A 14,089-nucleotide genomic window follows, 5' to 3' on the forward strand; every position below is an offset into this window, starting at 1 on the left:
CACAGGGCTTGTGAATGAGTTCTTGAAAACAGTGAAGCTGGTCAAATGTTCATGTGCTACTGTCATGAACATCTAGGGAAAGCAGTAGAAGGACAGTAAAATGACCACTAGACACTACACAGTTGGATGTCCACGACTCTTCACAGAATGTAGGGTTTGGAGGCTTGTCTGCTCAATGAAGTTGGATAGATGGTGATCTGTGGCATCTCTGCTGAAAGAGCACAATGCTGGTGCACACACAAGTGTTTCAGATTAATTGTTCACCATAGACTCAACAACATCGTCAGTTATGACTGTAGTGGGTATGAGACTATCGGGATTCAACCATCAATCAATGGAAATGTATCAGCTCTTTGGGTGAATCACATTTTTGTTACACTAGGTTGCTGGTCGTCTCCATGAACACCACCATCGAGATGAATACTGGCTCAAAATGTGTAGAGCGCCATGGACGCAGGCTGGTGGGAGCAGTGTTATGCCTATGGGTGACATTCTCCTGCACTTGCATGGGACCAGTGTAGTAACTGAAGACAGCTGTGAACCACCTACATCCCTTAATGCAGGGTTTCACAACATACGTGCTCGCGGAGCAAGCTGTGAGCTGGAAGGCGCGAGCACGGAGCAGCGCGAGCACGCGACCCCCACTACCGGACCAGAGCGGAGAGTGGGAAGAGTCATGTGGGGCACACAACAGCTGCCGCCATCAATGTAAATCCGCGGCCACCTGTAGGGATATCACTCACGAATTATTACTGCAACAAATGAAACAAATAAAGGAGAATGTACACGTTCCAGATAATTTTATTAGCTTAGTGTATGCCTCTACATTCGTATTAATTTATGAACTGTTACACAATAAAAGGTGTCACTGAAGTGTGGGATTCTCGGTTATCTTGTACTTTTTGTCCTTTACAATTGCGTCTATGTTTGGAGTAATTGTTATTGTGCATTGTAGGCACAGCGTGCAGTTTAAATTTCGATCAGACAATGCGTTTCTCAGGCGCGTCTTGTTACATTTCATTGCAGAGAACAGTTGTTCACAAACATACGTGGAACCGAAGATTGATATTATTGTAGCCGCCAGTTTGTGCAAACGAGGAAATCTATCCTGAGGGAAGTGTCTGTAGAATTCCAAAATGTTTTTCTTGTTCTGAAATTTGTCTCTGTATTCTCTGTCACACTGCAGGTCAATAATTTCTAGTTGCAGCTCAGGACGAATCTCTTCAATATTCGCTGAATATGGGGAGGAGAACAGATCAAAATCACTGTCTAGTGCTGTCAGATCTTGAAAGCGTTGATCAAATTCTTTCTTAAGGGCAACTAAACTATGTGAATAACATTCACAGTCTTTGTGAACATCTTGTATGGATGAAAATTTAGGAAAATGACTCAACCAAAGTGTCAATTTCATTTTAAAAGCTCATATTCGATCTATGAAATGAGTAACTAGCAGATCCTTACCTTGTAGTGAAATGTTCAAAGCATTCAGATGGCTAGTTAAATCTGCTAAGAACACGAGATCACATTTCCATGAAGGCTCTTTCAATTCAGGAACACACGTGTTATTTATTTCCATGAACATATTTATCTCATCTAATAGGCAAAAAAATCGATTTAATAATTCGCCACGACTAAGCCAGCGGACCTCGCTGTAATAAGGCAGGCTACCATACTGGCTTTCTACATCCTCAAGAAAGCTTTTAAATTGCCTGTGTTGTAGCCCATTGTTCCTTATATAATTGGTTGTATAAACAACAACACTCATCACATTTTTTAGAGTGATACTCTTTGCACATAAGTTTTCCTGGTGGATCACACAGTGAACGCCCCTTATTTCATTCGCACGGTCAGTTTTTGCATTTTCTCCTTCAACATCGCAACGAAACCTGATTTTTTCCCTGTCATCGCTGGTGCACCGTCTGTAGACACTGAAACTAAAGAATTCCACGACAATCCTATATTTTCAACACTTTCTTCAACACTACTTAAAATATCACCTCCGGTTGTAGTGTTCTTCATGGCTACTACATCAAGGAGCTCCTCCCTCACCTGAAGATCTCTATTAACACCCCTAATAAATATGGCAAGCTGCGCTGTTCCAGTGATATCAACACTTTCGTCCAGAGCTAGAGAATACACCATAAAATCTTTACAGATATTTGCAAGCTGGCTCTGGATGTCGTCTGCCATGTCCTGTATGCGACGCATAATGGTCCATGTTAGATAATGGCACAATCCGAAACTGTTCGACTTGAGATGGACACAAATGTTCCACTGCAACTACCAAACATTCTTTTATTAAATCACCATCAGTGAAGGGGCGCAAGGATTTTGCTAAAAGCAAAGCAATTTTGTAACTCACTCTGAGATCTGCCTCAGTTGATTTTTCTTCGTCGTCCAGATCTTCTTCGGATAGCTTCCTTTTAAGTTTAATAACTTCCTGTGCACGGTCTGGTCCATCACATTTTCCACTTCCGTAGTCTTTCACGTGGTACGACATATAATGTTGCTGCAAATTAAATTTCCTAAAAGAATTCAGCGTTTTGTGACATACTAAACATTCTGCAACACCATCTTTTTCTGTAAACAGATACAATTCCTCCCAATGGGGGTTGAACTGCGGAAGCATGGTTGAGGTTACAAAACGGCGACTTGACATTATTCTTAACCAGTGAAGTGACTGTTAGAGCTGATCGTAGTACTTTAAACGTTACACAGTCGGCGCGAATTCAATAGGCACGCTGCGGCCCTATTCAAAAAGTGCGCACGCATTTCCCGTCCCTCCCTACACCGCGACCTTGCAGCTGCTCGCGAGCCCGTGCCTGAGCAGACACGAGTACTCGCGCTCAAAACCGCCAGTTGTTAAGCCCTGCCTTAATGTTTGATGTCTTCACCCATGGCGATGTCATCTTTCAGCAGTATAGCTGTCCATGTCTTGGAGCCAGAACCATGCTACAGTGCTTTGTGTACATAAATAAGAGGCCAATTATTTAACAGAATTACACAACCTGTGCATAGACAGCTAATGCCACAAATACCCAAAAACCTACGAACAAACTGTCAGATCCCTAATTCGCAAAATCAGTGACATATTTCATTCCAAAGACGGACGAACAAGCTATTAAGCAGGTGTTCATAATGTTTTGGCGCATAAGTATACAATTCACAAATTTAACTGAACATATAACAAGCCAATTATCAAAACATTGCTTTAAGGGTTAGCACTTTTTTCCACCAACCCCTTCCATCCGAAACTAATACAACCAACATATAATTAGGGTGTTTGTGTCATCAAACATAAGGTTTTCATCCTCAGTTATTTAACACATTAACTCATTTGGAAAGTAATCAGATGTCTGAAGTTATTTGATACATGGGAGTTCCAGTTTTTACAGGATTTGGGGGGGGGGGGGGGGGGGGGGGGGGACTGCAGGGATTACTGGAAATTGCTAACTTGTCAACGAAAACTCTTGGGGCAAGCTGTATAATTTATGTATGAATATTTTGCTGTCGCATGAAATTCTCAGATATGGGTTTTCAGGATTTTTAATATTAAGACAATAAATGTTAATGTTGTCATTCTTCACAATAATCACTCAGATTATCACTCCAACTACTTACTAATGTAAGAATATGGTAGGAACACATTCAATAAACTATGTCCTGCAAAATGCTGATGACGTACCTGTAATCATCATTAATTTGTCACAATTCTCAAAAACAAATGCAACCTTACACAGCTTTTCTGCTCATTCCAAATGATCTTCCAAAGTGTAATTCTAGCAGCTTCCAAATCCAAATCCTAATTTACGATTTTCCTGTGTTTTCCTCAGTACTCAAAGTTCACACTTTTAGCATAAAAAAGCTGGTACCTACTCTCTTTTTATCAGATCCTGTTGCAGTATCATAAAAAATACATCTCATATAACAAGTTGCAAATGAGTGTGTGTGCTGGGCAACAGCATTCATGTCTGATAACAACATAAGATAGCCACATACATTGTATAATATCAAATAAATTAGTTCAACAGGTTAAATTCATAAGAAACTTGATATGTTTTCTATCCAAACTGACTGCTCTTGCACAACAATATGTATAACAGGACTTAAGAAATTCTTTGATGTCATTTAGGTCTTTCCTTCTTCCAAAAACATTAGTAATTAATAAAGTTGGCATGAAACTTGTTGTGACCTATAGTGTGAAATACGCAAAATCAAACAGTGTGATACAAATGCCTCTGCAGCTGGCTTAGAGAGGTCACCTCACAATGTGGACAGATGATCCAGCAAGTGTTGTGCTGTGTACACGACAGCCCAATATAAGCCCAGTGTGCTGGGCTCTCGGCCTCACTTATGTATACTTACTGTATGCTCACCTATGAGACTGCATATTTATGTGCTCTATGGTTATGATTCTTTTTATCATTCTATACTTCATTCAGTATTAATGTGACTCTCTCCATGAGAAAGCACAATAAAACTTGGTTAGTATTACTTCTGATATTGCTTCTGTACAACATTACAAGATGCTCGGCAAAGAGTATGGTGTTCTGATGTGTCATTCGTTTCTTGGTTCGATATAAAACCAACATGTCAGTAGAAGAAAATCTTTAATTTCTTGTTGAGAAACAGTGAGCTCTCACTGAAAAGCAACAGGCTCTCTTTGTGGTACCAAACAGTTTGACAGACTCACTGATGTGCCAGGTCCCGCCACGACTGATACAACCCCCAATATTTTCTCCATATGATGATTCCACTATGTTGATTCTGTAGAAGATTCGGGTGCATATCAAAAGCTCTTTCAGCAACATTTTCAAGGTTTTGGAGACGCCAGCCCCCACTTGCATAAGTTTTGCTTTTGTCATGGATGTCTCCTTCTGTTTATCAATTTTTGCGTAAGTGAGCTCTTCTTCATAGACCTACCAGTCTCTCTTTTGATGAATGTGCTAGTCGATCTCTAATTATCACTACAAACATACTCATGTTATGAGTGCTTGCACTGACTTCCACCATTGCAGAAGTAGCTACAACAGTGGTACAGAGCTTGGGCAGCAGAACTTCTAATGCTTAGCCATCACAGTCACTTTGCTACTGAGGCCCACTGGGACTCATATGCTGATTCAATGGTTCAGATGTTATAATATGACAGGTCCCTGATAGGAAAGTTTGTGAATGTGCTTTACAATATGAAAACCCCTCTCTCACAAATGTTCTGAACAACACTCAGTCTTTTAAAATATCCACAGCAGCAGTTAATCACATAGAAGAACGGTGTGAAGTAACCACCACTGCTTGCTCTCCTCCTACGCTGTTGTCATTTCACTCATGGTACAAGGATGATGTCATGGTCACGCAACCATGGCCTCCACACCACATGGGGCAGCGCCATGCCAAGCAGCAATAGCAGTCAGCATCACAACCGCTGCCACATGTTCCTCTTCCATTGTGCCATTATTGTCTTGTTCAACATGGGAGGGCCGCATGCCCAAAGCATTGGGTGACAAGTGACCTTCATAAAAAAAAAGAAGATATACTGCGTCTGAGTGTAACTCAACCTCCTTCACCAAACATAAACATGGACATGAACAGTGTTTCCCAAGTGGTGGGAGCCCCCCAACAAGCTCTACATTAAAGTATATGTGATGGACAAGATTTTACAAATACAAGTGGACAAGGGTGCAGCAGTGGCTTTGTTAAATTCTCAAACCTATATGGATCTCGTCTCACCAGGATCGTCCTGTGTCTCATCAGTTTGTGAGCTACAACAAACAACAATACGTACATTGGGGCAGTTCTCTATTCCCGTAGAGTACAAACCAGCTGTTCAATGTTTGACATGTGTAGTAGTAGCTGGTGTCAACATTGGAAACTTATTTGGGTTACATGCTATCAAAATCTTTGGGTTCTCTGCTTCTGATGAAGTGCATCTGCTATTGGATCAAGTTCCGTACCAACAATTGGATGTGCTTTGCTCAGAATATTCGTCCCTGTTTTCAGAAGCTTTAGGGTGTGCTACCAGTTCAAGGCTCACTTCATAATGAAACTGACACAGGGTGTCTACGTGGACAAGAAAAAAAAATTCCCGGGTTTTTCCCGGATTTCCCGGTTAAAAACACAATTTCTCCCGGATGAAATTGCGTATAAAACGGGTGAAAATACATCTGGGTTAAGTAACAGTATACTTTCCCTCCGAGCTATAAAACATATCAGTCCTTTGAATCGTAATCGTAAAGGTCTTATACCGGCGGAGGACGTCCCACCACTTTAGGAAACGAAATCCTGGAAAAACAATGCGTTTGGAAAGTTGTTTGATGCGGGACAATTATTTTCGTATTGCGAAAGTATTTACACAAATTCCACAAATTACAGCACGGTAGCTTCCGAAACTCTAAAATAGAGATTGCGTTGAGCGATGCACTTTTGTCAGCCAGTCATAGCTCATGTCACGTGACCTCGCTAGCGAATGACGGCAGTTATTCAGAGCATGAGGCCTACGAGAAAGACAGGCCGCGGCGCGTACATTACGAAGTTACGCTAAGCTCGCTCAACTCAGCTAAGTGCGTTTCTACACCCGTTAACTCGTAAGCAAATGTGTATGTACGAACGAGAATTGCACCGTCTATTGGCATCCACTGTTATTAGTCCTACAATGATAGGAAGTCCGTAGGCCTACTAACAGGCTCTAATTCGGCAATTAAAATCGTGCCAAAATGATTATCAGTTGCGTAGAAAAGTCGAAGTGTTCTAGCATGAAGAGACTTGTGACATTGCTCAGTAATACATTATGCACATTTTTTTGAAGGTCAATTACACTTTTTGGCATTGATTGCATAATTTTTTATCTATGAAAGAACAACATTAACCATGAAAACTAACCTGAAACTCGGTCTTTTTTTAGCGTGTGTTACATGTTAAGTCATATCAAATACAAATGTGCCAGTAAAATTTTAAATAGTGACATAAATGACTTATCTTCTGGGCCCGACATTTTTCAAATAGCTGATCCTCAAAGTGTTACGTTTTGAATGAGAGTTATAAAGCCCTGTGATTTAAGAAATTCACTGCACATTCTCACACGTAACATAAATCATCTTGCATGGAAATTTACTTTGAAAGTAATGCATCTCAAGCCACTATTCGTAATATTTTCTGGTGATTGTTAGAAATTTAAACAGTTGTGACGTCACGCACATCGAATGCACGTTAGTTGTTACGGACGTACTGCATAATCTTCGACCTAAAGCCTTTGACACTTTTCGGTGTCGGCAAACTGGTCTGTGCATTGTGTAAATTACCCATTTTCTATCCAACTAAACTTTTATTTTGGTGTTATTCTCTGATTTATGTTTCATTGCTGCAGTATTATTCAGCAGTAGTGGACTAAAGTTCTTTGTCAGCGTATCTGATCTTACACGTCAAACCTACAAAACTAACTGAAATCTAAAACAATGAAAAATCCCGGAATTCTAAAAAATTCCCGGGTTTTTCCCGGATCTCCCGGATGTCCTGGGCCGTATACAACCTGTGACACCCCCCCCCCCCCCCCCACATACACACACTTTATTTTGTGCTGGTCCAGTCCTAGTAGCTTTACGGGAACGAGTCAAATTGGAACTAAATCAACTTGTGTCTTTGGGTTTTATCATGCATGTCTTTTCGAGTGAATGGGCTACTCTGTTGGTAATTGTCAACAAACCTAATGGCAACATACGGCTCTTTGGTGATTTTAAAGTGTCTGTAAATTCAAGTACATTACTGACACGTATCCCTTACGCCATCTGGACAAACTCTTAGAACGGCTTTCTGGAGGGGATGGGGCAATATTTTCCAAATTAGACTTGTCACAAGTCTACTTAAAACTGCCTCTAGATGATGATTCCAAATGTGTACTCACAGTGAATACCTCCTTGGGGTTGTGCACTCACAATGAATGCTTCTTTCGGGTACTATCAATACCAGCACCTGCCATTCGGCATGTCTAGGACTCCTGCCATTTTTCAATGATTTTTGGAGCAACTCTTGGCCACCATGCCAAGGTGCATTAACTACATAGATGATATTGTGGTTTCAGGTTTCATCAACAGATGAACATTTACAGAACCTTTGTCCCTCGTTCACAGTGCAACAGGTTGCCCGTTTGAAATGCAACTTGGACAAATCACAATTTTTTCAGCTGTCTATCATCCATCTCAGTTTTGAAGTCTTGCATGCTGTCGTCAAGACCTTATGCCAGCAGGTACAGGACATTACAGCTTTGCCACGTCCTACCTTGTCAAAGAGTCACACGCCTTTCTCATAAAGACTGCATACTACCATAAATTTCTTCCTGGTGCAGCCACATGGGCCCAGCCATTCATGGTCCCTTATATACAGATGTTCCTTTTCACTGGTCAACCATTAGCAAACATGTTTTTACCTTATTATGGTCAAAATTACACTCGTCATCTTTCTTAGTTACCTTCAAACCACAGAAACATCTTGTTTTTGCTACAGAACCTCTCAGTATGGCCTGAGGGACATTCTTGCACAAAAATATGCTGACTGTTCCACACACCCTACTACGTACACTTCCAAAACTTTGAATCAGGCACAACAGTGCTACTCACAGATAGAAAAAGAAGCCCTTGCTATTGTGTACAGACTCAACAAATTTCATGTTTTTCTATATGGTTCTAAGTTCATTTGGTTACTGATCACAAACTTGTGGTTTCTCTTTCCAGTCCTTAGGCATCTTTACCGGACAAGGTAGCCCATTGCCTGCAGCACTGGGCTCTGTTTCTGTCACTCTATAACTATGCGATTCATTTCCGACCCACAGCACAACATGCTATGGTGGATGCTCCTTCTCAATTGCAGATTGGGTATGACCCAGAATTTGATCAGGATGAACTATTGTGTTTCCATTTAGATGTCAAAGCCCAAAACACCAATGACAGTTTTCTCATTACCAATTTTTAGATTTTGGTACCAGCTGCAGCCGATCATGTCTTATGTCAGGATGTTCAGTTTGTCCACCACGGCTGGCTGGATACACCATCTGGCTGAGCATTGGATCCTTTGCATAATTATTATGATCTCCATCAGCGTCTCTCAGTTCTTCAGTTCATCATCACAGTTGATGGTGTGCAACTGTCGGCTACCAAAGAGGCTGTCTGCAGGGTTGTGATTCCACTCATGGGGTATTATGTGCCTTCCCCACCTGGATCACTGGGGCATTTCTCATACAAAATTGCTTGCCTACTGCCACACATTCTGGGCAGGTATTGACAATGAGATCATATTCATGCTGATTTTGCAGGTTGTTCCTTAACTCCTTTTGGCTTGTAGTAGTTGATGTTTTCTCAAAATTCCCTTAGGTGGTTCATTTCGTGTCCACATCCACAGCAGTTCTAGTCGTCGTCGTCTCGAAGATTTTTTCCTTAGAAGCATTGCCTTATACATTTGTGACGGAAAACGGCACAAGGTCTGTGTCTCAAGATTTTTGAAGATATCTGAACAAATAGTGGCATTCAGCATGTTACAGCCCCCCCCCCCCCCCTCTCATCCCAGTCCAATGGAGAGGTGGAGCAGCTGGTCCATACATTCAAAATCCAGACAAAAAAATGTATCACTGAATCTTTTCCCAAGGAAGCCCTTGATAGGTTCTTGAGTTCAACATGTTTACTCCAGTTGGCAACTATAGTCCAGCAGAGCTACTTCAAAGTCACCAACCCCGTAAGCCCCTTCTATGCTCCAACAGACTCCCAGTTATCCACCAGCACCCACCTCACATCGCTTCCATCCACTTTGCCCGTGGTTTGGCAGGTAACTTAAGTGGATACCAGCAGTTGTCCAGAGCTACCGAGGCCACCGCCTCTGTATTGCGTGCACGTTTGATGGTTTGGTGTCGTCAATATGAGTAGCTCCATCCACGTGTGACAGACAGCACACAGAAGAGCCCTCCACCCATGTGGCCGACTGTGCTGGGCCCCGCAGCACGTTCCATGCATCCTCCAGGTCTAGCACCGTCTTCGCTCTGGGTGTCACCACCACCGGGCTGATTTGTCAGTGCTGGGCCTTTGCTACCTCCACAGCCCATCACCACCATCACCATCACCTTCTCTACTGCCTCCATCAAGGAGTATCTGCCTGGATGTAGACATAGATACAGCAGCATTACCACCAGTGCTGCCTTACAGCCTCTTGTGAGGATTGGGTGCCGGGTCTGTCCATGCCATGCCATTCAGACCCTATTCTCCTGTGTCTGCACAACACTCGCTTCAGCATTTGTCACCTACCAGTGAAGACATGGACATGTCCACAGTGAACACTTTTCCCCAAGGAAGAAGGAGTACTGTAACTCTATAGTGTGAGTGCGCATAATCAAACATTGTGCAACACAACTATCTCCAAGGCTTGCTTAGAGAGGTCGCCTCACAAGTTGGACGGATGGTACAGCAAGCGCCACACTATGTGCACACCAGCCCAACATAACACTGGCGCGCCAGGCCCTTGGTCTAACTTATATTTACTTAGTTATCATAAGCTTACCCATGAGGCTGTATACAGATGTGTTCTATAGTTATGAGCCTTTGTACTGTTCTGTACTTCATTCAGTGTTGTTACGAATCTCTCCATATGAAAGCAGAAAAAAACTTGGTTGGTGTTACTTCTGACATTGGGTCTGTACAATGTTACAGGAGAAATAGTTATAAAGGCAACATAAAGCATTAAAAACTTCAATTTTGTTCAATATTTTAATTATTAATTGTCACACAAAACTGATTAATTTCTGGGTTCATTAAATAGTTAAGTCATCTTTATCTATCTGCTCTAACAAAACTATTTAACTTTACTGTACTGCCATAGTGTGAAATCGGCATAACAAGAGTAAAGAATGTATAACGCAAATTATTTCAATTTAAACTCACCTCCTTAAAGAGGGCACCATAAAACTGGACAATACAAGGACACTCATTGGACTTCATAACAACTTCAAGATCCATTAGCAATTGCTTTTGTTCCTTTTCATCTACTGTAGAGCGAATTCTCTGCCAACAACAATAACAACGATCACAATGAACAACATAACTCAAGATGAAAAACTTTATAATTGTGCTGCCTGTTCTATTTGTGTTGAAGTTATAGTACCTTCACAGCCATTACTGTATTACTTGTCCTATGCACCATCTTATTTACGGTACCAAAAGCTCCTCTCCCAATTTCACCAAGATCTTGCAGATCATCTGAAGTGAAATCGTAGACCTGATCAGAAAGAGTTTCCTCATTAAAATTCCTTAATGACATAATCAATAATCCTATCTCCATTAAGTTACTAGATTTAAGAAGTCAAGATGTTTACCAAAGTAGGTGACACTTGTAGTTTCCCAGTGGACTGGATACTTTGACACATTCTGAATTTCTCCCTGCAATGTACAAAAATAATACTTAATTAAAAATATTAACAAAACAATGAGAACATTTTATTTTTCATGTTTCCTTACAGTCAGCAACTTCAGTGAAAAGTTGAATATTCTGAAATTTATTGTGAGAAGCTGTTGCCTTTGCCAACAAAGCTTACCACAAAAACTGGGTTTCTTTATTTATTTATCAACAGCATGATCCATCTGCTAGAAGACTTCCCCTATGTGTCTCACAAACATAGTATAAAGTAAAGATTACAGTGTTTATCTACAAGTTAATGCCAGCCAGTTGTAGATGAAGAAAGTTTTTATACATCACTCCATGCTGTTGTGAAATAGTAATAATAACAATGATTTAAAGGAAGTGTAACCAGATTGCCTCCTAAACTTAGATAAAAAATAATGTACAGTGGATCCCCTAAAAGTCAGAAAGTTAAGGTTTAATAGACTAGCCCTCAACACTATAATGAGGCAGTTTCTCAAGAACTGTGGAGGAAATAACAGTCTATCTGGAAAGTTCCCTAACATGTAAATTAAAACATGCATGTGAATTTACAAAAGACTTTTTACGTAATCAGCCCCCTCAACCTGTCTAGGTGGCCCTCTGAATGCCGGTAACAGAGATACATTGAGTTACTTTCCAAGCACGTTTATGTTTTTTGGAAAAGAAATAAGTACACCTAAGCCAAATTGGGAATGGAGGATGAGGGAGGCTTGACACTTGATTTTTGGCTACAAAGTGATTTGATCTAAGTGTCATGCTCATAGGGACATGAAAAAGTAGCATCTATTATTGGCAAAATTTTAATCTATTTCTAAGTTCGCATCTATTTTAAAAAAAGATTGTATGTTCAAAGTTAAAAAGTTTTCAAGCTGTATGTCTGAAGGTGAAGCTTTAGCCCTTTGAAATTCATTATTAAAAATAATTTTAAAAAGTGGCGAATGGACAGCTTTTTGACCGAAATGTTGGATTTTGCAAAAAAATTCAGCCGTTTTTCCCTCCCTATTGAGCTTTTTTTTTTCTGGCTCTATTCAAGCAGCCAAAAAACGATTGTGTCTGTTGCGAAGCAGCAGCATTTTCCCACCAGTATAAAGTGTGTGTCTTGTTTAATTCACAGCCTTATGACCAATACACAATGCTACAGATAGAATGAAAAAGGCACTTAGCTCAGAAGTATAACTCTATTCGCGCATTAGGAAAGAATTCTGACATGGTTGAAATACAATGACAAGTTTCGTTTCCCAATCACTGTAATGCATTGAGCAGATGCTATCAATTGGTCATCAGGCACAGGCTTAAACAATCTAGAATTAAGACTGCCAGAGCACAGAGGAAAAGTGTGAGGGAATACTACCTATTTGACACACCCACACTTAAAAACAGAGGCCACCTAAAACTTGCATTAAAGTGTCCACATTATACCAAATTTTGAGCTTTAGCTAGCAAACACATTTACATGTTTCTTTGTTCTACAATGTTAGGTCTCATGGTAGAATCCTACATTGTGTTATGCAGCATGTATCTTTTACACACCATGCAACTGGCCTCAGTTGGTGTGGCACTAGTGCATCGAGTGCACTGATACGTCATTGCATTCATGCACTTTTTACTTTGAAAATACATTCTCATGCACATTTTCTTTCCAAATTGGACTTCAACAGATGATGTGCAATACAAGTAACCAAAAATTGGATAAATTTTCAATATTTATATACAAAAAATATCATGATTTCAAACTATCTCTGGTGAAATAGTTCTTTGGGATACAATTCAGTGTTAAATAGTGTCTGTTAGGTAATTTCAAGTTTTTGCCTTTTGAGGCAGAAGTCACATCTATATTACATTTATTGCACAATGCGAATTTTTCAGGTCACTAGTTACGGAGCAGAAACCCTCCTTGTTTTGATAAAGACAAAGTCATATGCATTTCACTCAGTTGAGGAGAAAATCTGTTACAATTTTATATAACTTGCAAGTAACAGTCAGCCATTCAGGCATTCTCTGCTGGTGATGCTATGGCAGTCTAAGAATTTATCCTCAAAGTCTTTCATTGGGGTTTGACTGAATAAAATCCTATGGGTTTTCAAGCTGAATCAGCTGACTTATTTCACAAGCGTTTGATTGCTACCCCCACAACAAACACCAACAACTCCCCATCCTCCTCCATCAAGATTTAAAACTACAAGTAGGTTTATTCAACACTGTTTGCTTATTCAACACTCAACTATGTTAACGTTAGATGCTTTGGGAAAATCTGTTATGTGGTTTGACATTATGTAGATGGATCATCTTCAAAAAAGTTTGACTGGCAGCCACAATTTCAGTGAAATTTGCTCAAACAATAGTTTTAAATTAATTCTGTTCCTGGGTGAAGAATCATGAAACACATGTCATGCACCTTGTCTGTTTTCCAAGAATGTTGGATAAAATAGTGAAAATTACAGTTCTTTGTAATATGAAACTCATCTTCTAACATTTGATGTTTGAAATATAGGCTCAACAAGAAAATCCCAAACACGAGAGTGTGAAGTTCCTGTGGAGGAATACCAGGAAAATGAAGATGTAAAGGTTGTGAATCAACTAACCATAGTTATTAATGGTGAACATAAGTGATGATAGCAAAAAGCGTTGAAAAATTGGACTACGCCATATGAAGTCATTGGAGTTTGGAACTGTTGCAGAAACT

The 14,089-nt window shown here is 40.3% G+C and overlaps 1 protein-coding gene across 4 annotated transcripts in view; it reads right to left on the reverse strand.

Annotated features, from left to right (window-relative positions):
* The window catches only part of LOC126162596 (dual specificity mitogen-activated protein kinase kinase 4-like), a 138,861-nt gene that overhangs the window by 31,790 nt on the left and 92,982 nt on the right, over window positions 1–14,089 (reverse strand). For all 4 annotated transcript variants that reach the window (XM_049919205.1, XM_049919204.1, XM_049919203.1 and 1 more), the window contains 3 exons: window positions 11,342–11,405; window positions 11,131–11,244; window positions 10,911–11,030 (listed from right to left, as the gene is read on the reverse strand). In XM_049919205.1, coding sequence (XP_049775162.1) covers window positions 10,911–11,030; window positions 11,131–11,244; window positions 11,342–11,405 — 298 coding nt within the window. The remainder of the gene's footprint in view (window positions 1–10,910; window positions 11,031–11,130; window positions 11,245–11,341; window positions 11,406–14,089) is intronic.

Source organism: Schistocerca cancellata, chromosome 2 (genome assembly GCF_023864275.1).
Source record: "Schistocerca cancellata isolate TAMUIC-IGC-003103 chromosome 2, iqSchCanc2.1, whole genome shotgun sequence".
Classification (NCBI taxonomy): Eukaryota; Metazoa; Arthropoda; class Insecta; order Orthoptera; family Acrididae; genus Schistocerca; species Schistocerca cancellata.